Here is a 26,674-nt window from a genome sequence, read left to right as displayed (position 1 = left end):
ATCAGATGGAACTATGTGGTCAATATATGGTATTTAGCACCTTTTCTGAAACATAAGAAGGACTTAATCATTGTTGCTGGTGGATATTATAATCCTTCCTCCTTTGTACCTGTCATTCCTGACTGCAGTGAGAGAGAGCCCTGCTTGGGGGAACCGTTCGCTCTTAGGGTTGCCCTAATAAGTTCCATGGGAACCCATGTCTCAACCACCTAAAAGTCACAGCCTCTCGTGTACCTTCATGGGGATTGTAGAGAAGCATGCATTCATAAAGCTAATGATTATAAGAGTTTGGGTACTGTAATTTGTGGTACCTATCTCAGGTTTAAAACCCTTGAGATATCTGAAAGTTTATGTAGAAACAGTATGCTGCTAGTATCCACCCTGCCTGTTCCCTAGTATTTTTCCTCTGAGAACAATCAGACCCAATCTCTGCTCTCCTCCAGAGAGAAAATTCAGAGATTTTCTTTTTTCCCTCAGAGAGAAGATAACTAGGTAAGATATCTTATGAGCCTTCTGGGAATTTGAACTCTCAATAGAAACTGAAGAATGTTTTTAGTTCACCCAATTCTGAAGTAAAAGCTGTGCTCTTGGGCTTCTCTGGGAAACCTTCACCAAGACCCGTGGATCCTCCTGCACCTGGATTTAAACCCCCACAAGCTGCTGAGGCAGCAGGATACTACACCCAGTTTAGAGGTACTTCTCTCAGCTCTGGGGGTTTATTCCAGGTCGGAGAGATGCTCGTGAGAAAACCCAGTGCTAGCATCTCCTTGTGCAGAATTCATGCTGGGATGTAGGTTTCAGTGCAGGTAGCTGGTGTAGGCCAGGACAGCCACAGAAACCACCTGGCTGTGTGGACAGGAATGACATTGTTGGGTGATCTTTCCTCCTGACTCGTATTGTGCTTTGCAGGTAGATACTATGTAATAGGCACCTAGATTTCTTCCTTCCTCATCTTAGGAAACTTCTGCCTACTGTGCTGTGGGCAGGGACCTTGACCTCTCGATGTGCCTGCGTGGTGGTGGTGAGAGCCAGCACAGCGTCTCAGTGAGAGGCTGTGTATCCAGGCATTGTCTCTGAGTGAGGGTCTGACATAGCCAGATTAATGATGTTGCATATTACCTCACCTAATGATGGTGGTGATGTCCAGGGAAAGTTCTCTCAGTGGAAAAGAATATCCTAGTAAGAGTTTCAGTAAGTTGTTTCTTTGCTGAAACAGTGTAAGTTTGCCACCTAGTATTTCCTTTCCTGACCTTCCCATGTTATCAGCATATCATGATGATTATCAGATTGGAAGCCACAGTATTTTATGTAAATACTAGAGGCCTGGTGCAGCAATTTGTGCACCGGTGGGGTCCCTCGGCCTGGCCTGTGGGGATTGGGCCAAAACCAGCTCTCTAACATCCTCTGAGGGGTTCCAGCTTGCAAGAGGGCACAAGCCAGGCCGAGGGACCCCACCGGTGCATGATCTGGGCTGGGGAGAGACAGTAGGAGGGACCGCGGGAGGGCTCCAGGGAGTGTCCGGCCCCTCTCGCCCACTCCCGATCAGCCAGACCCCAGCAGCAAGCTAACCTACTGATTGGAGTGCCTGCCCCTGGTGGACAGTGTGTGTCATAGTGACTGGTCTAATGGTCGAGCAGATGGTCAGACACTTAGCATATTAGGCTTTTATATATATAGATCTTTCCTATCATAAAAGAGGATAGGTTGAGTGCCCAGACTCTTGACAAGAGTTGGAGCAGTACAATAAAGCTCCACAGGTCAAGAAAACACTTGGAGTTATAGGACTGCCCAGATGAGGAACTGCTCATACTGATCACACAAACCTTTTGTTATTTGAGCTTCAAGTGTTTTATTCACTCTACTGGGAAGGTGGAGTTTTAGGCCTCCCATGGTATTTTCTTCTCTATTTATGCAACATGTTTAAGTGATATGGTATTCTTTATATAAAAAATATTGTTTAATTTGTAATTCCTGCATAGGCAGAAGCCTGCCCCTCTTATTAATATATAGTGAAGAGTCATATAATTACAGATGCCATTCACCTAGAAAACAGGAGTTCCTCTCAAGCCAGAAATTGGAATCTAGAAGAAAATACTAGATTAGACACTACATGAGAAATCTGTATCTCTGTTTATAATAATGTGGATGTAAACTTGACTAGTGGGATTAGGATAATTTTTTTCACGTGGAACCATATGGAATCTGGGGAGTAAGAGACAAAACTAATGTCACATACTAGTAAAATTGTGCCATTTCCTTCAAATTAGAGAGTAGATAGTTCAGGTAGCAGGAAGAATAAGAATAAGAATAAGAATAAGAATAAGAATAAGAATAAGAATAAGAATAAGAATAAGAATAAGAGCCCTAACCGGTTTGGCTCAGTGGCCAGAGCATCAGCCTTCAGACTCAAGGGTCCTAGGTTAGGTTCCAGTCAAGGGCATGTATGTTGGTTGCAGGCGCATATCCAGTAGGGAGTGTGCAGGAGGCAGCTGATCGATGTTTCTCTCTCATTGATGTTTCTAACTCTTTATCCCTCTCCCTTCCTCTCTGTAAAAAATCAATAAAATATATATATTTAAAGAAAAAGAATCAGAATCAGAATAAGAGGGATTTTCAGCCTGGTAACCAAATAGCTACATACATTATAAGTCAGGTTGTACTTAAGCTTTGTGGAGTATTAATTTCCACTTAAAATTTTTCTTATTTTTCAGTATTTGGCATCAATCTGAGATAAGAATGAACCAAAGGTTGATAATAAGCAGGCTTTCACCTAAGCATTAAAAGAGGATCAACGCACCTTTGGCAGCCAGCATGGTGGGAACAGCCATAAAAGTGGGTAACTACATAGGAAGGTGAGTTTAGGATTTAGGGAGAAATAACTGTTAAGTTAGACATCCTCCCACTGGGTGCTTTCTGACAGAGCTGTCTTTATACATCTGGGATTTTGTTAGATGACTAAAGATAGAGAGATACATACATTATATGACTGATTTGACTGAGCATTTTCAAATATCAGAATTTACTATAAGAATTCATGAAAAAATAAAAAACAAAAATACAATAGTATGCAGCTATTCAAAGCATGCTTCGTAGAAATATTTTGACATGGGAAATAGTTCCTGGTGTGTTTCTAAATGAAAGAAGTACATAAATACTGTTTGATATGCATATATTTAAATTCATGATATATATGAAAATGAATGTACAGTAAAAAGGTATAACTGTATATACAAATTATTAACAATGATCACTTTTGGATTTTTTCAGGGTATTATCTTTTCAGTCTTCAATAGGGTTTCATGTTTTTCTAAGAAGCTTTTGAAAGTTGATGTCAAACCCTCACACCAGGTAAGAACCACCTTATTCACACAATGAACCACATTTTTACAACTTTAATCTCTAAAGTTAAAATGTTCAAGAGGCTAATTTTCTAAATATAAATAAAGTAAAAGAATAATATAACCTTGATAATTAATGTGTTAGTTACAAATATATATTTTGCCTAAAAATAAACTACTAAATAAAATTAAGAGCATTTTCTTTAATGCTAATAATGTTAATTTAGAGAAATAGATTAGATTTCATTAAAGGGAAGTCATTTAAGTTGTTTTTAATTTTTATAAATGTAAGAATCTGTTATCCCAGTAGCAACTTGTATTCCTTGTCAAATTATATGATTGTTCTTTTAAAAGAGGACATCAGAAATATGGCAGAAATCATGATAAAAGTATAAATTATTAAAATCCAGATATTGTTTTATAAATATGACTCTTCAGTGAAGTAATCAGATTTTTTACTGAAGATCTCTCTTTGGAGAAATGGCTGTGTCTGAGGCTGAGAAGGGGAATGTATAAGAAAAGTGTAAACCATCATATCAGAAGTAAGGGAGTACTCAAAATTATGGAAACATGTTAACAGGACAAAAGGGCAAGCTTGGAGGGTTTATATCGGAATAATTAAGCATGAATAAATAATAATAATTACAGTCCCTTGATACAAATTCATGAGTCCATACTGATAGAAAGATGACAGATACAGATACATAAAGATATATAGATAATTGATAGATAGGTAGATAGATGATAGAGCCTTTCCTTAAAGGGAAATTGACAACCAATAAATATAACAGCAATAATGGAGTAAGAACACCATGTTTGCAATAATCATTACTAATAATTGAGCCAGGCAAGATAATCAACAGGCACTGAAATTAGTGATTAGAAAGCTTTATGAAGAACAGAATATTTATAGTAATTTTAATGGATTCTCCAGGAATTACATCAGTAAAAAAAGATAATGATTTTGTAATGGAGATATTTGGGAGGCACCATCTTCACCAAGTGATGCAAGTTAGCATCACCAATAATGGAACAAATGAACATCAAGCACTTACTCATGGAATACAATGGAGAATGCTTATGTTTCCTGCAGAAAGTGAATAATCTGAATAAAAATGAGGAGCTTCATACAATTTCAATTTGGGGAACATCCTACTAAATAACTTCTCTATATTCTTCCAAAATTCAGTGGTCATGAATGGCAAAAACAGACTAACTAGTATTTCAGATGAAAGGAAACTAAAGATAAATGACATTAAGTATAATATGTAATTTTGGATTGGGTCCTGGATGGGGATGTAGAGAGAGAATATTGTAGTTTAATGATTCACATCAACATTACATTGCCTGATTTTGATAATTATATTGTGGTTATATTTGTGAATGTCTTTGTTCTTGGTGAAAAAATGAGGAATTTAGGGGTAATGGGCATCATACCTACACTTTAATCTTACCTGGTTCAGACAAAGTAATAATCACATGTAATAATATAGAGAAAAAGAGAATGATAAAGCAAATATTAAAGAAATATTAACATTTGTTGAATCTGAGTATCTGGGTATAGTGGAGTTCTTTGTTGAATCTGGGTATCTGCATATATTGGAGTTCTTTGCATAATTCTTGACCCTTTTCTGTAAGTTTAAATTTATTTCATATTAAAAGTTAAAAATAGGTAACCAATTTTGGGGAGTAGGAGAAGCTTTTTAACAGGGACAAGTATATAACTTTTCTCTGAGCTCATTTTGAGATAAGTAACTCCAATTTTTGTTGATTATCCAGCTTTGACCTTTTATCACATTTAAATCTTTGAACAGCTGTCATTAAGGAATGGGGGGCAACCAGTCCTGGGTCACAGAGTTCATCCTGGTGGGATTCCAGCTCAGTGCAGAGGTGGAAATGTTCCTCTTCTGGATCTTCTCCCTGTTCTATACCTTCAGTCTGTTGGCAAATGGCATGATCTTTGTACTCATCTGTCTGGACCAGAGACTACACACCCCCATGTACTTCTTTCTCTCACACTTGGCCATCATTGACATGTCCTATGCTTCCAACAATGTCCCCAAGATGCTGGCAAACTTAGTGAACCAGAAGAGAACCATCTCCTTTGTCCCATGCATTGTGCAGACATTTTTGTATTTGGGTCTTGCTGCTACAGAATGCCTGATTTTGGTGGCGATGTCCTATGATCGGTTTGTGGCCATTTGCCACCCCCTCCAGTACACTGTCATTATGAGCTGGAGAGCTTGCACAGCCCTGGTCATCACTTCCTGGTCATGTGGATTTGTCCTGGCTCTGATCCATGCGATTCTCCTTGTAAGGTTGCTCTTCTGTGGGCCCCTGGAAATAAACCACCTCTTCTGTGAGATCCTGTCTGTCCTCAAGCTGGCTTGTGTTGATACATGGATCAACAAAGTGGTCATCTTATCTGCTTCTGTCTTTGTCTTAGTTGGGCCCTTCTGCTTAATGCTAGTTTCCTATATACGCATCCTCTGGGCCATCCTAAATATCCAGTCAAAGGAGGGACGCAAAAAAGCCTTCTCCACCTGCTCCTCCCACCTCTGTGTGGTTGGACTCTTCTTTGGCATAGCCATGGTGGTTTATATGGTCCCAGAATCCAGTCAACGAGAGGAGAAGGAGAAAATACTGTCCTTGTTTCACAGTCTCTTTAACCCAATGCTGAACCCCCTCATCTACAGCCTGAGGAACACTCAGGTGAAGGATGCCTTGTATAGAGCACTGCAGATGAGGTCCGTGTGAAGGGTAGATAGATGCTCAGGTGCCTTATGAAATATGTGGCTTGGTGAAGGAAACACTCAGAAAAATTTCCCAATTAGAAGTTTGATATTAAAATAGTAATTGTTCAAATTCTAGCTCTAAAAGTAGGATAAAATTCCACAGAAGAGCGTATCTTCTAAAGTTGAAATGGGACAACTAAATTATCAGAATATCTGGTCTTTCTTTAAAAAAAATAATAAATTCTCTTCATTTTTTAAGGCCAGGAATATTATATGGAGAATAAATTAAATGTGAGAAAGTTATATCAATATATTTCTCTGGCTTATGTATTTAGACATATGTGACCTCTCGTCACTTTGTGGTAGCTAGAAACAGTATAGTAAAATTAATACCATAAGAGAGAACTTCCAAAGTAGACTGAAATTTTAATACAGAAAATATTGCAGAGTTATATGAATTTATCTCACCAATTGTGGGGTGAATGAAATAAGAGTCTTAAGAAACTTTAAATTCCTTGATGAAATAATTTAATAGTAAAGGGAAAAAGTTAGGGAAAATTTTAGTCCAACAAGAAACTATGTAATAAATCCTAAAATATGTTAAAGGTTTAAGATTTGGTCAAATGAAGGAAATTTATTACTAAATGTTTAAATGTTCTAGAGGTAAGGGCTTTGAGCATTACTCAAACTTTACATTTATTCTTGGGTTATAATAATTTCTAATAAAGCAAGATTTAATTGCCTATTGAAGTTCTTGAAATTTTCCCCCATATTTTTGTGATGTTTGAACCAACTCATCTGAAGATGCTTTTGGGTAGCACAAGGCAGCTATTATAGAGCTGAGTAGACAAGGGGTTAAAAAAATGTGGTGGGAGAGGATGCTGGGGAAGTTCCCTGTGGGAATTAGGTCCTCATCCTCGGAAGACACTTCTGAATCTCCACTATTAGGACATTTGGGAGGGTTGGATTGTATCAATTCAAACTGGGGAAAAAAAGAACTGTTTGAGTATTCTTCAAAATTCTCTTAGGAATGATCCAGGTGCTCTTCATTATTTGAGATTTAGTAAATTTCTCCAGGGGCAGGGGTGAGGAGACAGATGATTGTGTGTCTCCAAATCCTCTCTGATAGTCCTTCACAGCCAGAGCTCTCTCCCTCCATGACTTCCCAAATGCCTTGTTCATTAGAACAAAGGGGTGGGGAAATGTGCACACTAGTATTTTTGAATGACTCATTAGTATTTCTTAGTATATACCAGTCTGAGAATTTACATTAACCTAAGCCTTGTAGTCTTTAAAGGGGATAGACAGTAATTCCCAGCAGTTTTAAAATTACTGAATTCATCAAATACTTATAAGCATTAAAAAATGTATGAATTAAAATTACATCCATTATCTTGGGAGATTTAATTCACAATTACCTCACAATGCATTATCTGTTCTGTTGAAACCTTATTGTAAGGTATGTGAGATACAATGGCATTATATTTATGCAACATGTTTAAGTGATATGGTATTCTTTGTATAAAAATATTGTTTAGCTTGTATTTCCTGCATAGGTAGAAACCTTCCCCTTTTATTATATAACTAGAGGCCTGGTGCACGAAATTCATGCATGGGGTGGGTGGGGGGAGTGTGTATCCCTCAGCCCAGCCTGCACCCTCTCCAATCTGGGATCCCTCGAGGGATGTCCGCCTGCCCGGTGGGATCGGGCCTAAACGGGCAGTTGGACATCTCTCTCACAATCCAGGACTGCTGGCTCCCAACTGCTCACCTTCCTGACTGCCTGATTGCCCCTAACCACTTCTGCCTGCTAGCCTTATCACACCCTAACCACTCCCCTGCCAGCCTGATTGACACCTAACTGCTCCCCTGCCGGCCCAATTGCCCCTAACTGCCCTCCCCTGCCAGCCTGGTCATCCCCAACTGTCCTCTCTTGCAGGCCTGGTCACCCCCAACAACCCCCACATCCCCCACCCTGCTGGCCCGGTCACCCCTAACTGCCCTCCCTTGCCAGCCTGGTTGCCCCTAACTGCCCTCCCCTGCAGACCTGGTCCTCCCCAACTGCCCTCCCTGCAGGCCTGGTCCCTCCCAACTGTCCTCCCCTGCAGGCCAGGTTGCCCCCAACTGCCTTCCTCTGCCAGCCCGGTAACCCCTAACTGCTCTCTCCTGCAGACCTGATCACCTCCAACTGCCCTTCCTTGCAGGCCTGGTCCCCCTTGCCTACAACTGTCCTCCCCTACCAGCCATCTTGTGGTGGCCGTCTTTGACCACATGGGGGTGGCCATCTTGTGTGTTGAAGTGATGGTCAATTTGCATATTACCTCTTTATTATATAAGATAATGCCACTCACCTAGAAAACAGGAATTCCTCTCAATCCAGAAAATGGAATTGAGAAGAAAACACTAGATTAGACACTACATGAGAAATCTGTATCTCTGTTCTTAATAATGTGGATGTAAACTATCTAGGAAGGAATTCTGATTAGTGGCATCAGGATGGTTTCTTTCACATGGAACAATATAGAACCTACAGAGTAAGAAACACAAACTAATGTCACATGAAGTTGTGTTAATTCCTTCAAATTAGAGGGTAGATAGCTTGGGTAGCAGGTAGAACAAGAATAAGATTAACAGGGCTTTTCAGCCTGGTAACCAAATAGTCTACCCTCCTCTTGAATTTTTCAGAAAGTTTGAGGAAGATACATGTTAATTCTTCTTAATTACTGTGTATGTAGGCAGCAGAGCTTACTGAATATCCTATCTAATAAAGAGGGAATATGCTAATTGACCCTCATGTTGTCGCAAAGATGGCGGTGCCTACAGCCAATAAGGAGGGAATATGCTAATTGACTGTCACGCTCTCAAAGATGGCGGTGCCCACAGCCACAAGATGGCGGCGCCCAGTCCCCTCAGCCCTGCCAGGGCGGCAGGCATGTGGGCCCAGCCTTGCTGTGCACCTGCCTCTGAAGTCCCCCAGTCCCCTCAGCCCCCAGCCGCCCAGAGCCAGCCTGAGGCACAGGCAAGCCTCAGATGGAGGCTGCCCAGCCGCCAAGGGCTGCCCGAGGCTCAGGTAACCAGGGCCAGCCAAGGCTTGCACTGCTGGCAGTGGCAGCAGCAGAGGTGTGATGGGGGCATCGCCTTCCCCTGATCACCGGGTCGCCTCCCACCCCTGAGGGATCCCGGACTGTGAGAGGGGGCAGGCCGGGCTGAGGGACCCCCCGCTCCAGTGCATGAATTTTCATGCACTGGGCCTCTAGTAATAATATAATGAGCTTGTATAATAGCTAACATTTTGATTAATCACCCAGTGCTATGCACTATGAATTGATAGTACTTTACATGGAACAGCTCAGTCATAATAACAAAGCCATGAAGGAAGTCCCATTATCGGTCTATTTTATATAGGTACATACCAGAAAGTCAGGCTCTTACCTCATCAGCCTGGCTCCAGAGCCTTTTGTGCTTTACCCCCACAACATAGTACCTCAGTATCCGTGCTATCAGACAAAGAACAAAGCTAAGTTATCCCAAGGAAGAATGTGTTAAGTGAAGGAGGGTTTCCTCAGAGCCTCAGGTGTGGCGAAGAGACCTGATCGGTTCTCTGTAAGGCCTGGCAGATTGGAGATTATTGATAAGAGGCTGGTTGCCCTGGATAGTGAATACTATGGGCAGAGTTGCACAGATGCAATCAGATTTGTAGAAATCCAGGAATTCAGGACTGTCTCTCAGTTCTGTCTGCGCCATTGTTCCCACAGGGTCACTGCCTTCATCACTGATGCTTCCCTGAGGTCCATACTTACAGAAGTTTAAAGTGCTCTCACCTGTGTCTTCACATTTCCATCTCAGGTTACTTTATTTTCTTGTATACTAACTTTTCAATAACGCAGTCTTTCTGAAAATTTCTTACACAAATCACTGCAAGGCAGGTATAAGATCTTAATTTATTTAGGTGTTGACATTCTCTCTACAGTTATAATATGGTTCATAGCTTCAATCTTATCCAAGCATAGCCTATAGAAACACTGTATTTAAATTATATGAATTATTCATGGCATTTTGATTTCATGGCAATTTTCAAGTGATTAAATTCTAACTGTGAACTTTTTTTTTCTAGTACAGTAGAATTCATTGGGTAGAAACTGATGATAGAAGATGCTTTATATATAGAGAACCATGAATTCATAAAACTTGAATCATCTTAAGAATTTTTTATATCTCTTTCAGGTTTATGACCCTTGAGATATTTTAAAAACTTTCGTGGATACAGTGTAATGCAGTATGTGATCTGTGAGAAGGAGGAGGAGAGAGGAAGAGAGAATGAATTATAAATCACTTTCTTCCATTTAACAAACACTTGTTGGGTGCCTGTTTCATAAAAGACATAATATATCATATTGCCCACTCACGGGACTATTTAGTCAGTTAAAGGAGTTATCTCAGTTAGAACAAGTGACAATTGGTATCAAACCCCACCTCATCTTTGATTGTATCTTGTGGATTACATAGATCTTGATAGTGTTATTATTATCCAAGCCTAGATATTTAATTCTTCTTAATTACTATGTATGTAGTACGGTGACTAAAAGACCTCCTCATGTTAAACCGCTCTAATTGCCTACAGTAGAAAAAGACCTTCTCCAAAAGAACCTTTAAGGTGATGGAGATTATGGTGATGTTTTTATGAGTGGATATTTATCTCCAAATTCCTCATGTGGTATACCTTAAATATGTACAGATTTTTTATACGTCTCATACCTCAAAAAAGCTATTTTTTTAAAAAAAGAAAAATACCAGATACAAAATTCTGCTTCTCTCATCCATGCCCCAATGGAATCCTCCATTGTTCCTCGGGGAGCCGGGTTGGGCGAGGAGGAGATGTTGGAGGGAGGCTGCAGGGTCCTGTAGAGACACGACCTCCAAGTGGCTAGTCTGAGTTTTTCCAAGGCATTTTCTTGGGTTTTGGAATCAAAGGCAAGCAAATGTTTCTCACTGCATTTATGAGTAGAATTGTAAATGTTATGTTTACCAAGCAGTGAGATGAGACAAGAAACCACACTGGGGTCACATGGGGTGTTCAGTCTTCTCAGAGTTGAATTGCCACCCTTCCCTACTAAGCGTTTCTGTCACCCATGGATCCAGCTGCATGCAGGGCCACCAGAAATAATTTATTATCCAGCATCTGGTTTGAATAAACCACAGATTTATTTTCAGTCTCTGAATGCTCTAGGCAGGAGATGCAAACAGCAGCTTTCCCTAGGTAGGACTGGATGTAATGGGACCCCTTCTCTTTTGCATCCTCAGGTTCTGATGGGGATCTCTAAGGATGCCCAGTGGAACATCTCTTCTCTCAGTCTCCTCACTGGTCCAGTGATATTGAGAGAAAGGATTCCATCCTGAATTCCCCTCTCTCCTACTAGAAGGAGATTAAGCAAGAACATCAGGATTAAAAAAACATTTTTTAGTTTTATCTTATTGATTTTAGAAAGAGAGGAAAGGAGAGGGAGAGAGAGAGAGTAACATCAATATGAGAATCATCAATTGGCTTCATGCCTTGGCTGGGGATCCAGCCCACAACCCAGGAATGTGCCCTGACTGGGAATCAAACTGGCGACCTTTTGGTGCATGGTATAATGCTCAACCAACTGATCCACACAGGCCAAGACAGGATTTTTTTTTTTTTTTTTTGCAGAGGAGTTTTAATTGTGAACATTTGAGGAACATCCCTGACCCCACAGTACATTGACTTCCACTGAAATATTTCCCACATTGAGTTGCTCCTCCCAAGGCTCCTCCCTCTCTTAGAGGGTGACATTTTTGTTGTGTTAACTGCTGAGTTCTCAGCATCTAGTACAGTGCGTAGCCCATACGCTCAGTATACCTTTGTTGAATGAATCAACAAACTCATCTTTGTGCACACACATGTGTTCCTTTGGCTCTCAAAACAACCCCATATTATAACCATCTCTGTTTTCCAGATGGGGAAACTGAGGCTGAGAGAGGGTTAGCAACTTTCCAGAATGGGGAATTAACTCTAGATCTTCGACACCAAAATCTGGTTATTCCCATGCAGCACATTGACACTAGGCGTTTCCCATCACCACCTAACATACCAGCCAGTTAGCCACCTGAAAAAGCCAGAAGTCATAAACATCGCCCCACTGGACCGACCCAGGAAGAGAAGCTGCCTGGTGTTCAGTCCCACAGCAGGGGTTTGGAGGAGCGTGAGCATTTCAGGCCCAGCGATGTCGCCTTCAGAACATTCCCAAGGACCTCGTTCACCAATTTTTACTCCTTCTTATCAACTAGTTTCAGAGTGGTATCTTTTAAAGCTTTATATAAAAACACATTTAGTGCCCCGTGTCTGCCCTTAATAGTTCATGGTTGGGCAGAGGGGAATAGGGCACTAGTTGTTTTGTTACAAAGAACTAAAGGATCCTGTTTTAGGGATTGCAAAGGGATAAATGAAAGCTGGAGAAACTGAGAGTGGCAAAAATATTTGGAAAGTTGCAATGTTCGAAACATGGCAGAGTTATCCTGAAGTGTCTCTAGCTTACAGCTAAGGTAACACGTGTTTGGTGGTGGGTCTTAGGGCCTCCTTGGGCTGGAGAGTGTGCTGAGTGCGGGGTCGGCAAATGCCTATTTTTATAGAGCCCATAAGCTAAGAATGCTTTATGCATGTTTAAATGGCTGAAAAAGTCAAAAGAATATTTCATGACATATAAAATTATATGAAGTTCACGTTTCAGTGTCTGTAAATAAAAGTTAACTGGAGCACAGCCATGTCCATTCATTTACATGTTGTCTCCAAAGGCTTTTGTGCGCAATAGAAGAGTTGAGTACTTGTGACAGGAACTCATGTGTCCCACAAAACTTGAAATATTTACTCTGTGTCCCTAAACAGAAAGTTTGCTGAACCCTGACCTAGTGCCTGCTTTGTGCAAAATAGGCTTTTGAATAATTGCCAGGGGGTTAAACCCTGGAATACTAGATGTCTTTTGATGTTGCCAGGAGCTAAGACCTGTTCTATCTGCCCCCTCCCCCTCCCATTTGGATGACTGAGCTGCTATGGAATCCATGGCCATGGCCTAGGCCTACCCCTCTGTGTGCATGGGCCAGTTGGGGCCTGGCCTCCTCACACCTGGCCTACTTTCTTTTTTTAAAAAAATATGTTTTTATTGATTTTTTTCTTAGAGAGGGAGAGGGAGAGGGAGAGAGGAAGAAACATTAATGACAGAGAACATCAGTTGGCTGCCTCCTGCATGCCCCCTACTGGGATTGAGCCCGAAACCTGGGCATGTGCTCTGACCAGGTATAGAACCCATGACCTCTAGGTGCATGGGACGACACCCAACCAACTGAGCCACACTGGCTGGGCTGGCCTACTTTCAATATCTTCATTCGAGAACTCTGCTTCTCAGCCTCACACCTCTTACCTTCACAATATTAACAGCTAATATTTATGGAGAGCTTCCTCTGGGCCACACACTCATTTCTCAGAATGAGATAGATAATTCTAGGACATAGGTATCATCATAATCATTATTGTTATTCCCATTTTACAGATACAGAAACTGAGGACCAGGGAGATGCAATCACATGCCTGCATCACACACCAGTAAGTATCAGGGCCAGGATCCAAACTTACATCATCTTGACTCCAGCGACTGCATGATGGGATGGAGGGGACAGGTGGGGGTGCAGCGGCCCACGTGAGACTTCTTAATTAATGTTCCACCTTAGAATTCTCTCCTTGGATCCCTTCTCACTGCTAGCTTTGCAGACACAGAGCACTCTGCCACGTGGCACCCTGCACGGTGAAGGGTCCCCCAGAACTGATCCTCAGAAAGCTTGGGGAGACTGTTTAGCTGCTTGCAGGGCAATCCCAAGGCCCGGCAGGAGCTTCCATGCAGCACTTCTCCCACCCGAGATAGGCCAAGTTTGTCTTCAGCCCTCAGCACCTTCCCACTTTCCATCCCAGTCCCTCCTGGTGTGGCCTGGCACCCCACAGCTTCTGTGTGGAATGCTGCTGTTTCCTACCTGGACCTGCTGGGCCACATGCCAGGCTCCAAAATGCTCCCATCCTCCTTCTCCCAACAGTAACTTTTAACCAGGTAACATGTTGCCTCCTGCAGAAGACCCTGGAGATGAACATTTTCCTCCATTTTCTACCTCTCCTACATATGCAACTCCGGTCCTGTCTTGAGAAGGGGTCCAGAGGGCTCCCCGATCCTTCAAACAGTGAGGTTGGCGCCCCAGCTGTTTAATCCTTCCTGCTTTCCCCACAAACCAGCCTTTCTGAGTATGTCAGAAATTTCCACTCCTTCCCCCTCTCCTCTAAGGATTCCACTTCTCTCCAGAGGGAGGAGGGAAACGGGAGTGGGATGGGAGGCTCCCTCTCCAGCATCTCTCCCTTCCCTTCCTGCCATGATTGCTTCTGCTTTCTGCTGTTCTCCCCCAACTCAAGTCTTGGTTGATTGAACTTATAGTTTCTTTTCCCTTCTTCAGTAGATATTTTTGTCATAGGAGCTCAAAACAAAGAATTTCTGAGACTAAGAAAAGAGAATTCCTGCAGAAAAGATGAAGCCAGGGTGGAATTTAGCAGGCACTGAATTATTAGAAGGGGAAGATTGTGTTGGGCTGTGGGACAATCTGGTGGCCTTCCAATCCCAATCCTTAGCTCTGCCTTGGCCACTTGACTTGTCTTCATTGTTGAGGACGCCACCAGGTTGGGATCCCATGGCAACCAAATCCCCTTAGCTGTTCACATGTCCAGCGTGACTTTGTGGGTAAAGGAATCCTTCACACCATAACTTTCAACCTTTCTCAGGATGGGGTGTCACGTAGAGTTTGCAAAATGGATCCTTTAGGACTTCAGATTTCTGTCTAAAGCCAGTCAATTTGAAGGCAGGGTATACTGGCTTGCTCCTGAAGTTTAGGTGGATTTTACAGAAAGAAAGAAGAAGGAAGGAAGCAAAAACAGAGGGAAAGGAGGGGAGGAGAGAGGGAGGGAGAAAGCAAGGAAGGAAGGAAGGAAGGAAGGAAGGAAGGAAGGAAGGAAGGAAGGAAGGAGGGAAGAAAAGATGAAAGGAAGGAAAGAAGGAAGGATTGGAGATAACTTCATTTAGTTGAAGGTAGTGCAACATAAAGCATTGTTAAGATGTCACATCCTTGAAGCTCTCGTTAGCTCTCTGCCGCCCCTGGCTCTTGCAAACAATGAGGGAATTTCTTCACAATAAGCATGTAGAGGGATTATGCAGTATTTATCTTGGCATGGTTCATATTAAAGATGTGGTGACTTTAAATCAATCTTCTGTTTTTCTCTGTGATGCATTAGAGCACACTTGGTGAGCATGTATGCATGTATTATTTGGAAAATAATCTATTTTTAGGAATTGGAATGAAACCTCAAAATCTAATTTGTCTTACTATAACAACTCTACCAACTTTAGTCGCATAAATAAATATCACGCAGGAAAGCTACCAAAATAGTGTGTTTTCATAAATATTTTCCTTTCCAGTTAAATAAGTCCCAAGACTCTCTGAAATATGTATTAAAGAGTAGGAGTTCAGGTGTTAGTCTGTGCCAATGACCTTACATTTTCATTTGGGAGCTACTTAAGCTTGGCACAATCAGTAGCATTCTTTTTACATTTTCATCAGTAGTTCTGATTTTAAAAACAGCCAAGTACAAGAAAACCCCAAATCCTACCCTTCTAATTGCAAGGTACCTGGCGGTGGGGTGTCTTATTTTGTGAACAGCCCTTGGAGGCCATGCTGAAGGCTGACAATGAAGAGTCCTGTTCTCAGACAGCCACTCCCAGGGAAGCTGCCCTTGCCCCACCAGCTACTTAAGGTGACCCAGAACTGGTAAAGCCAGAGGCACGAGTGTCACCTGTGTGTCACAGAGTCAGGAGCAAAGCAAAATAGACCTTCCTTAACTCTGGCCTCTTTCTATGTTCTATCTGCTTCTCATACACTTCACCCTTTTTTCTTCATTCTTCATTTCCTCTCTTCTCACGTTGTCCCCTATTATCTGGAAAAATAAAGCATTGGTTTGACCACCCACGTATCCACCTGCCACCCTGTATTTCACCTTTATCTGCAAACAACCGCCTGAGATTATTTTCATCACCTTTTCTGGAAACTCCTGTAATCTGAATGACACTTTTATCACTCTCCTAATTGTATACGTGGCCTCCTTTTAGTCAAGTCCCAAGTCTTTTACTTCACTCTTCATTGTCCTTGAAACTTCTACAGCACTTGATACTTTTTGGCCAGCCTTTCTTCCCTGAACCCCTTTCTCTGGAGGTGTTCTGATTTCCTCTTCGATGGCATACTATGCTTGTCACCCGCCCTCCTTTCTTAACTGTGGGTTAGTAAAGTGCCTCAAGCAGGGTGACCAGACCAATATAGCCTTGAGAATTAAAGGGTGCCCAGTGATAATAGGCACAAACAAAGATCATCCCAGGCAAATGGAGCAGTGCAGTCACCCTCTTCTTAAGGCTCAAGGGAGGAGGAAGCGGAGAGGAACTCAGCGCAGGATCCGAATGAGCACAGATCAAGGAGCTTTCACAAATCTGTCTTAGAGTTGCATAGCCACTTCTGAGAATCCAGAGTTAAAAATTGAGCTTCACACATATGAGGGTGTTCATTTACCTAGGAGGAGTGTCAGAGCAGGATTAGGGAAGACAGAAAGGGTGAGGAAGAGCGGTCTAGGTGAGGAAAGGGCAGAGCTGGTTGGAGCAGGTCCTGTGGGTTCCAGTCACAGAGCCTGTCCTTACCGGTGAAGGTGAACTCGGTGCTGAAGCCGCTTCCAGGCTCTTCTCAGCCCAGGATTGCCCAAGATCAGCAGCAGTGAGTGGCCAGCAGGGTAGGCGGCCATGATGAGTTTGCATAAAATATCCCAGGAACTGTAGGCATTGAAGACATTGGACATGGAAAGAAATAGAGTAATTGCATTGAAAATGTAGAGAATGAGAAAGTAGCTGATAGCTCTGATGGCACCCAAGTGGGCCTCCATGCTGGGGTCCCTGGAGCCAGTGGCATTGCTTTTCATGTGCAGGGTGTGCCTCTTGAGAGAGATGATCAGCAGGGTGGCCGCCAGGCTGAACATGATGAGAGGAATGAAGATCCCCAGGTTATAGAGAAGAACCAGGTTGACCACGTTGGTCTCAGCGAAGTACGTCTTCTCTGTGGTGTTGCAGGAGGGGATAAGAATGGAACTATTCACATACACATTGAAGATGTCTTTAGATAAGGGGAAGCTAAAGCACAAGGAGATGAGCAGCGACAGTCTCAGAAGCCAGGGCATCAACACTGTGATTTTCCTCTTCATCTTGACGAACAAAGGGTGCGTAAAGTTTGCAATTTTAAGACAGTAGAGGATGGTGAGCCAGGTGGCGAGCCAGAGGTTGGAGTAGTTCAAAAACAGGACGATAACTTTGAAAGGTATATACACTGTGTTTTGGTTGTAAGTGGGCCAGAATAATAGGCTGAACACATTCTCCAGCATCATCCAAATCTGCAGCAAGAGCCTGGAGAAGCTCAGCATCAGCACAATGCAGTCCCCCGCGGGGAGTCTTTTGTGTCTGGCCCACTCAGCCCCGTGGATGGCCATGATGAAGCCGTTCCCAACGATGCCAGCGAGGCACTCGATTCCGGAGACCACCAAGATGAAGACCACTTTAAACCTGGGCAAGTCTTTATCCGTGTAATCGGTGTTCACCATCATCATTCTCTTTGGCCCTGACTTTCAGGTTTCCTTGCCAAGAACTGGTACCTGCTCCACAATCTTCTGACCCTCACTCAGTGTTATTGTAATTTTTTTCTCAGTTAATGGTTCTTTCTAATTTTTCTTCATTTGCTTGTCACATGACTGCAGGTTGGACGCTTGACATGCAAATGATGAGAGGCTCTGGTTACTGGCTGTGTCCATTTTTCATAAAGATCCATTTGTCTTGGGCTTTCAGGCCTCACTGGAAAGACTGAGTCAGGCTTCTGTCCCAGCACCTTCGAACCTTATTTACTTTAAGCTCATGTTCACCTGACAGAGCAAAGAGTCCCAGGTGAGGAGCCTTAGTGCTCTCTTGGCCTTTTTACTTGTCTCACAAGACCTGTTTATTACCTGCCAAAACTGGATGCCATTTGGGTTCATTAGAGCTGAGAAAGACTCTTGTCACATTTTCATTGTTTGTGTGCGTATCACCAATTATAATTTACTAGTATCCATGTCACATCACATCACATCACATCACATCACTATTTGAACTCAGAATCAGGTGGAGGCAGCCTGGGCAGGTTTTAGAGTGTTCTGAACATTGGTGTTGAAGTTGGGAAATGTGATAAAATACTGTAACTTGAAATTTGATTCCCTACATTACCCTGGCTATGAAACAGGGTGAACTCAATGCTTAAAAAAAAAATATAGGCACCCAAGACTCATTCCTGAGGTAGTAAATCAGAATCTGAGCCAGGGCCCAGGCATGCTGTATTTTTATGTAGCTAGGATTGAGAGCGAGTCTCAGCTAGGGTTCAGTGAGTCCTGGCCACACCTATTCTGCAGTGAAGTTTTACCTTCTACTGTCAAATGTTGGATAGCATTAGTCCACCAGTGCTTATTATATTTTTTATTGGGCAGCATTTAAATTTAGGAGATTACATATATGCAGGAAAAAAATCTGCCTTCTCTTGGAAATGAGATTTGGCCACATGGGGTCTGCATGGTGAATCGGTTGCAGTGGAATGGTGACTGCCCATCTAAACCCAGACGTGTATGCATTCACTTTCCAGTTTGTCATGGTGTCCGCACATTCCTGTGTCTTCTTGCCCCGTGCTTTGTGTCAGTGTGAGTGCCCTATTACAGTTTTTTTATAACATAAATGGAAGGATGATAAAATAGATTTCCCCACCCCACATTCATTTTCTTTCAAACAAAGAAGTCAGATTTATTTTTATTTATTGTCTAAAGTTTTACATATGCAGATTTATTTTTATTATAAAGTTGTCTTGTATTATTCAATAATACTTATATAAAAATAGCACCAGACAAAGCAATATATTGCAAAATCAAGAAAGCATTGTATAGAGAAAGGAAAGTTCATGTGGACCTGAAGACTTGACATTTTTTTTTTCAAATTTTTTATTAAGGTATTATATGTGTACATATCTTACCATTGCCCCCCCCACCCCACTCCCATACCTGCCCTCACCCCCCAATGTTTTGCATCCGTTGGTTACTCTTATATGCATGCATACAAGTCCTTCAGTTGATCTCTTATTTCCCCCACCTCTCCCTAACCTTACCGCTGTAATTAGACACTCTGTTTGATGCTTTACTGCCTCTGTAACTATCTTTTGGTTCATCAGTTTATAATGTTTTTCATTATCCCTAAATGAGTGAGATCATGTGGTATTTTTCTTTCATTGACTGGCTTATTTCACTTAGCATAATGTTCTCTAATTCCATCCAGGTGTCTACAAATGGTAGTAAATTCCTTCTTTTTTATGGCAGCATAGTATTCCATTGTGTAGATGTACCATAGTTTTCTGATCCAGTCATCTGCTGACGGGCACCTAGGCTGTTTCCAAATCTTAGCTATTGTAAATTGTGCTGCTATGAACATAGGGGTGCATATATCCTTTCTGATTGGTGTTTCTGGTTTCTTAGGATATATTCCTAGGAGTGGGATTACTGGGTCAAATGGGAGTTCCATTTTCAGTTTTTTGAGGAAACTCCATACTGTTCTCCACAGTGGCTGCACCAGTCTGCATTCCCACCAGCAGTGCACGAGGGTTCCTTTTTCTCCGCATCCTCACCAACACTTGTCGTTTGTTGATTTGTTGATGATAGCCATTCTGATAGGTGTGAGATGGTATCGCATTGTCGTTTTGATTTGCATCTCTCGGATAATAAGTGACTTTGAGCATGTTTTCATGTGTCTCTTGGCCTTCCTTCTGTCTTCTTTCGAAAAGATTCTATTTAGGTCCGTTGCCCATTTTTTTTATTGGATCATTTATCTTTCTTTTATTAAGTTGTATAAGCTGCCTGTAGATGTTGGAAATTAAACCTTTATCAGTGATACCATTTGCAAATATGTTCTCCCATACAGTGGGGTTTCTTGTTGTTTTGTTGATGGTTTCTTTTGCTGTGCAAAAGCTTTTTATTTTGATGTAGTCCCATTTGTTTATTTTCTCTTTGGCTTCCATTGCCCTAGGGGCAGTATCACTGAAAAAGTTCTTTTGGCATATGTCTGAGATTTTGCTGCCTATGGATTCCTCTAGTATTTTTATGGTTTCCCGTCTTATATTTAAGTCCTGTATCCATTTTGAGTTTATTTTTGTGTATGGTGTAAGTTGGTGATCTAGTTTCATTTTTTTGCATGTATCTGTCCAATTTTCCCAACACCATTTATTGAAGAGACTGTCTTGACTCCATTGTATGCTCATGCCTCCTTTGTCAAATATTAATTGCGCATATTGGTTTGGGTCGATATCTGGATTCTCTATTCTATTCCATTGATCTATGTCTGTTCTTGTGCCAGTACCAGGCTGTTTTGAGGACAGTGGCTTTGTAATACAGCTTGAAATCTGGTATTGAGATCCCTCCTACTTTATTCTTCTTTCTCAGGATTGCTGTGGCTATTCGGGGTCTTTTTTTATTCCAGATGAATTTTTGGAGAGTTCTTTCTAGGTCTGTGAAATATGCTGTTGGTATTTTAATGGGGAGTGCATTGAATCTATAGATTGCTTTGGGTAGTATGGACATTTTGATGATGTTGATTCTACCAATCCATGAACATGGTATGTTCTTCCATCTGTTTACATCTTCCTCTATCTCTTTTTTCAGTGTCCTGTAGTTTTCCGCATATAGGTCTTTTACCTCCTTGGTTAGGTTTATTCCTAAGTATCTTAATTTTTTTGGTGCGATGGAAAATGGGATTGCTTTTTTAGTCTCTCTTTCTGTAAGTTCACTGTTGGTGTATAGAAATGCCATAGATTTCTTGGCGTTAATTTTGTATCCTGCTACCTTGCCGAATTCATTTATTAAGTCTGTTAGTTTTTTGATAGAGTCTTTCGGGTTTTTTATGTACAATATCATGTCATCTGCAAATAAGGACAGCTTTACTTCTTCTTTTCCAATTTGGATGCCTTTTATTTCTTCTTCTTGTCTAATTGCAATGGCTAATACTTCCAGTACTATGTCAAACAGGAGTGGTGAGAGTGGGCATCCTTGTCTTGTTCCTGTTCTTAGGGGAAATGGTTTTAGTTTTTGCCCATTGAGTATGATGTTAGCTGTGGGTTTATCATATATAGCTTTTATTATGTTGAGGTATGATCCTTCTATTCCCACCTTGTTGAGAGTTTTTATCAAGAAAGGGTGTTGTGTTTTGTCAAATGCTTTTTCTGCATCAATTGATATGACTATGTGATTTTTATCTTTCAATTTGTTTATGTGATGTATCACATTTATTGATTTTCGGATATTGAACCATCCTTGCATTCCTGGGATAAACCCTACTTGGTCATGGTGTATGATCTTTCTGATGTACTGCTGGATCCGATTTGCTAGAATTTTGTTGAGGATTTTGGCATCTACATTCATGAGGGATATTGGCCTGTAATTCTCTTTCATTGTGTTGTCTTTATCTGGTTTTGGTATTAGGGTGATGCTGGCTTCATAGAAGGAGCTTGGAAGTGTTCCTTCCTCTTGAATTTTTTGGAATAGTCTGAGGAGGATAGGTTTTAGTTCTTCCTTGAATGTTTGGTAAAACTCTCCTGTGAAGCCGTCTGGCCCCGGGCTTTTGTTTGCCGGAAGCTCTTTGATGACTGCTTCAATTTCTTCCATAGTTACTGGCATATTGAGCTGTTTAGATTCTTCCTGATTGAGTTTTGGAAGGTTATATTTTTCTAGGAATATGTCCATTTCCTCCAGGTTGTCCAGTTTGTTGGAATAGAGTTGTTCGTAGTATTTTTTAACAATCCTTTGTATTTCGGCGGGATCTGTTGTTATTTCACCTCTTTCATTTCTGATTTTGTTTATTTGGGTCCTCTCTCTTTGCTTCTTGGTGAGCCTGGCTAGAGGTTCATCAATCTTGTTTATCCTTTCAAAGAACCAGCTCTTGGTTTTGTTGATCTTTTGTATTGTTTCTTTGGTCTCTATGTGGTTTATCTGTGCTCTGATCTTTATTATTTCCTTCCTTCTGCTTACACTGGGCTTTTCTTGTTGCTCTTTATCTAACTCTTTGAGTTGTTGGGTTAGGTAATTTATTACCCCTGTTTCTTGTTTTTTGCAGTAGGCTTGTAGAGCTATGAACTTCCCTCTCAAGACTGCTTTCGCTGTGTCCCATAGATTTTGGATTGTAGTGTTTTCATTGTCATTTGTTGTCATGATGTTTTTTATTTCTTCTTTGATCTCTCTGGTAACCCAGTCATGGTTTAATAGCATGCTGTTTAGTCTCCATGTGTTTGATTTCTTTGGGTTGTTTTTATTGTAGTTGATTTCCAGTTTTATGCCACTGTGGTCTGAGAAGATGCTTGATATGATTTCTATCTTCTTGAATTTGAAGAGACTTTGCCTATGTCCCAACATATGGTCTATCTTTGAAAATGACCCATGTGCACTTGAGAAGAATGTATATTCTGTGGCTTTGGGGTGAAATGTTCTGAAGATGTCAATGAATTCCATCTGGTCTAGTGAGTCATTTAGGATTGATGTTTCTTTGCTGATTTTTTGTTTAGAGGATTTGTCCAATGGTGATAGTGGGGTATTAAAGTCTCCTACTATGATTGTATTGCTGTCAATCTCTCCCTTGATATCCTCCAGGAGTTTTTTTATGTATTTGGGTGCTCCTGTATTGGGTGCATATATGTTTACCAGAGTTATTTCTTCTTGTTGGATTGCTCCCTTTAGTATTACGAAGTGGCCTTCCTTATCTCTTGTTATGTCCTTCAGTTTGAGATCTAATTTGTCAGATATAAGTATTGCTACCCCAGCTTTTTTTTCAGTTCCATTTGCCTGGAAAACCTTTTTCCATCCCTTCACCCTCAGTCTGTGTGCGTCTTTTTTCTGAGGTGGGTTTCTTGTAGACAGCAGATATATGGGTCATGTTTTCTTATCCAATCCATTACCCTATGTCTTTTGATTGGGGCATTTAATCCGTTTACATTTAAAGTTATTATTGATAGGTACTTATTTGTCGCCATTCCTATTCTTTACACCTGTGTTCCTTCTTCGCTTCCTATTTCTTTTTTTTTTTTTTTTACAGCAGACCCTTTAGCATTTCTTGCATTGCTGGTTTGGTGGTAATAAATTCCCTTAGTCCTTTTTTGTCTGTGAAGCTCCTGATTTCACCTTCAATTTTGATTGACAGCCTTGCTGGGTACAGTATTCTTGGATTCAGACCCTTCCTTTGCATGACTTTGTATATTTCATTCCATTCCCTTCTGGCCTGATGAGTTTCTGTTGAGAAATCAGTTGCTAGTCTGATGGGGGTTCCTTTGTATGTAACTTTCTGTCTCTCTCTGGCCACTTTTAAGATACTTTGTCATTGGTGTTTGCCAATTTAATTATAATGTGCCTTGGCGTCGGTCTTTTGGGGTTCATTTTGCTTGGGACTCTGTGAGCTTCTTGGATTTGTGTGGGTTTTTTCTTCTCTATATCAGGGAAATTTTCTGTCATTATTTCTTCAAATAGGTTTTCTATTCCTTGCTCAGCTTCCTTTCCTTCTGGAACCCCTATTATGCGGATGTTGTTTTGTTTCGTGTTGTCCCAAAGTTCCCTTAGGCTCTCCTCCTGCCTTTTAATTTTTTTTTCTAGAAGTTGCTCTACTTGGGTATTTTTTCCCATCTTGTCTTCTAGCTCACTGATGCGGTCCTCTGCTTCTTCTAGTCTACTCTTGATGCTTTCTATTGAGTTCTTTATAGCAGTGATGTCATTTTTCATTTCTTCTTGGTTCTTCTTCATTTCCTCTTGGTTCTTGCTCATATTGTCGAATTTGTCTTCCATTCTTTTCAGCCACCTTATGACCATTTCTCTGAATTCTTTTTCTGGAAGGTTGCTTGCCTCCATTTCGTTTACTTCCTTTTCTGGTGATGCCTGCTTTTCTTTCATATGCGGGCTGTGTCTTTGTCTCCCCATGGTCTCTCTTCTCTGGGTGTCTGGTTATGTAGTTCTCTCTCTCCTGCGTCGATTTAAAGGCACAAAATACAGCACTACCAGGTACAACACACAAGGCACTGAACAGAAATGTATTCACGATATTAACAACCTCCAATAAAGGTGACCACCAGAGAAAGGCAAATCAGGGGATAGTAGAGAAAGAAGAAGAGGAAAAAGAAAGAAAGAAGAAGAAAAAAAAAGGGGGGTGTCAAAATGAAATTGGGAAAAGGGAAAAAAAGAAGAAAAAAAAGTAAGAGAGACAAGAAAGAGACTAAGAGAGAAAGGGAAACAGACTATATATATTGGGGATAAAACTCCAATAGAACAATCACTTATCCCAGCAAATGCCAGCAACAAGTACCTGGGGATTAATACAAACTACAACACCAACTAATATTGAGTGAGGCAAGGGAAAACAGAAGCACTAAACAAACAAAAAAATAAACAAAAGAAGAATAAGCAAAACAATCTCACAAAAAAGCATAAAAATTCGATATAATCTACATTCAAATGAACAACAACAAAAGGACAGAGAGAAGAACAATTTTTTGGATAGTTAAGACAGCGAAGAGAGAGGTGTGTATGGACTTGGAGCAGGGGATTGGAGATTAGATATATAAGTAGGGTGAAATTTTAAAAGGGGGTAAACAGAAAGAATAGGGAAAATCTAAAGCAGGAAAGGGGTAAGATAAACAGGACACTGAAAAGGGAAAAGTGAGGAAGAGAGTGATGGCATAAAGGTGGATTTGAGATAGAGTAAAATGATGCTAAAGGAAAGATAAAAATAGAATGTAGAACATTAATCCCAAAACAAAATGAAGAGAAAATAAAATGACACTTAAAAAAAAAAAGATAAAAAAGATAAAATAGCAGTAGTAATAATACGGATTGAAAATAAAAATGTAATAATTAAAAAGGTAAAATCAAGTGAGGAAAAAAATTAGTTTCTTGAGTAAAAGATGCAAAAAATGAAAATAAAAAAATAAAAAATAAAAATAAAATGTGGAGTAGTGAAGGTCATTCACTTCCTCTGTTGTTCTGTTTGGCACGCCTGTTTCTCAGTCCAGACAGTATTGCAGTTCCCTGCGTTCCACTGCTCTTCAGTGATGTAAGCCAGTCCTGATTTTAAGCAGGCGGTGTGTCTTAATTCGTATTCCTTTATTTTTGATTACACAAGAGTCAATTTGTGATTCAGCCCCTGGGTGGCAGTGTTACTGGATTGACTTCCGGGTTTATCTATGGCCTCTCTAGGGAGTGTTAGAGCCTTCTTTCCCTGTGGCACTCACTACCGGTTTGTGGGAGTGGGCTGCCTCAGAGCTGGCTCTCCGATGGTCACTCCCCGCTCCGATCCACAGGTTCCAGAAAAACAACTTTCCCCTGCAGTCTCCCAGGGTGTCCCCAACTGGGTGTACCTATGAATTGGGCTTAGTAATCAGAAGCAAGAATTTCAAGAGGAAAAAGCCCAAGTGTGCGCACTCCGTGGCTGCGCGTAAGTCTAGCACACCCCTGAATTTCTTAGGGTGTCCCTGCACTTCAGATCAAACTGGGTTGCTTTTTAGAGAGCCCTTCTGTTAGCAGCTCTGAGGACCCCCTTCCACATTCACAGATCACGCCAGCCCCAGCAGCCACCGATTTTTCTAGGCACAGACTTCCCTGGTCCTCCAGCTCCCGCAAAACGCGTGTTCCTCTCTCACGCTGGGACCAGAGACCTCACCTTATCCTAGGCGAAATCTGACCTTTCCGTGGTGGAGTGTAGAGCTCCTCTGAACCCGTGTGTGTGCGCCAATTGGGGAGCGTTGTTCTGGGGCTCGCAGCTGTTCCATGGGTGCCGCAGTTGTGGATCAAGACTTGACATTTGATGACAGTTCTCATCTTCGGTAACTTCTCTTACCTCTGCCGCTATAAAATTATTTATTTATTTATTGTTAATCTTCACCCAAGGATATTTCTTTTTTATTATTATTATTTTTTTATTTTTTAAATAAATCTTTATTCAGATTATTACAATTGTTTCTCCTTTTTCCCCCCATAGCTCCCCTCCACCCGGTTCCCACCCCACCTTCTGCCCTTACCTCCCCCCCACTGTCCTCATCCATAGGTGTATGATTTTTGTCCAGTCTCTTCCTGAACCCCCCCCATACCCTTTTCCCCCTGAGAATTATCAGTCCACTCCCTTTCTATGCCCCTGATTCTATTATATTCACCAGATTATTCTGTTCCTCAGGTTTTTAATTCACTTGATTTTTAAGTTCACTTGTTGATAGATATGTATTTGTTGTTCATAATTTTTATCTTTACTTTTTTCTTCTTCCTCTTCTTTAAGAATACCTTTCAGCATTTCATATAATACTGGTTTGGTGGTGATGAACTCCTTTAGCTTTTTCTTATCTGTGAAGCTCTTTATCTGCCCTTCAATTCTGAATGATAGCTTTGCTGGGTAGAGT

General features: G+C 41.2%; 2 protein-coding genes across 2 annotated transcripts; one reads left to right on the top strand and one right to left on the bottom strand.

The window, feature by feature from the left end:
* Positions 1 to 5,165: 5,165 nt before the first annotated feature.
* LOC308246274 (olfactory receptor 2A2-like) lies at positions 5,166 to 6,095 on the top strand (the record flags this gene model as incomplete). Its single annotated transcript, XM_080664310.1, has 1 exon — positions 5,166 to 6,095. One exon carries the CDS (start codon positions 5,166 to 5,168, stop codon positions 6,093 to 6,095), a length of 930 nt encoding a protein of 309 aa, XP_080520436.1.
* A 10,755-nt stretch (positions 6,096 to 16,850) lies between these two features.
* Positions 16,851 to 17,807, bottom strand: TAS2R40 (taste 2 receptor member 40; the record flags this gene model as incomplete). Its single annotated transcript, XM_080665173.1, has 1 exon — positions 16,851 to 17,807. One exon carries the CDS (start codon positions 17,805 to 17,807, stop codon positions 16,851 to 16,853), a length of 957 nt encoding a protein of 318 aa, XP_080521299.1.
* Between the last annotated feature and the right edge of the window lie 8,867 nt (positions 17,808 to 26,674).

Source organism: Plecotus auritus (assembly GCF_963455305.1).
Source record: "Plecotus auritus genome assembly, chromosome: 4".
Taxonomy (NCBI): Eukaryota; Metazoa; Chordata; class Mammalia; order Chiroptera; family Vespertilionidae; genus Plecotus; species Plecotus auritus.
This window is presented reverse-complemented; position numbering and strand designations above follow the sequence as displayed.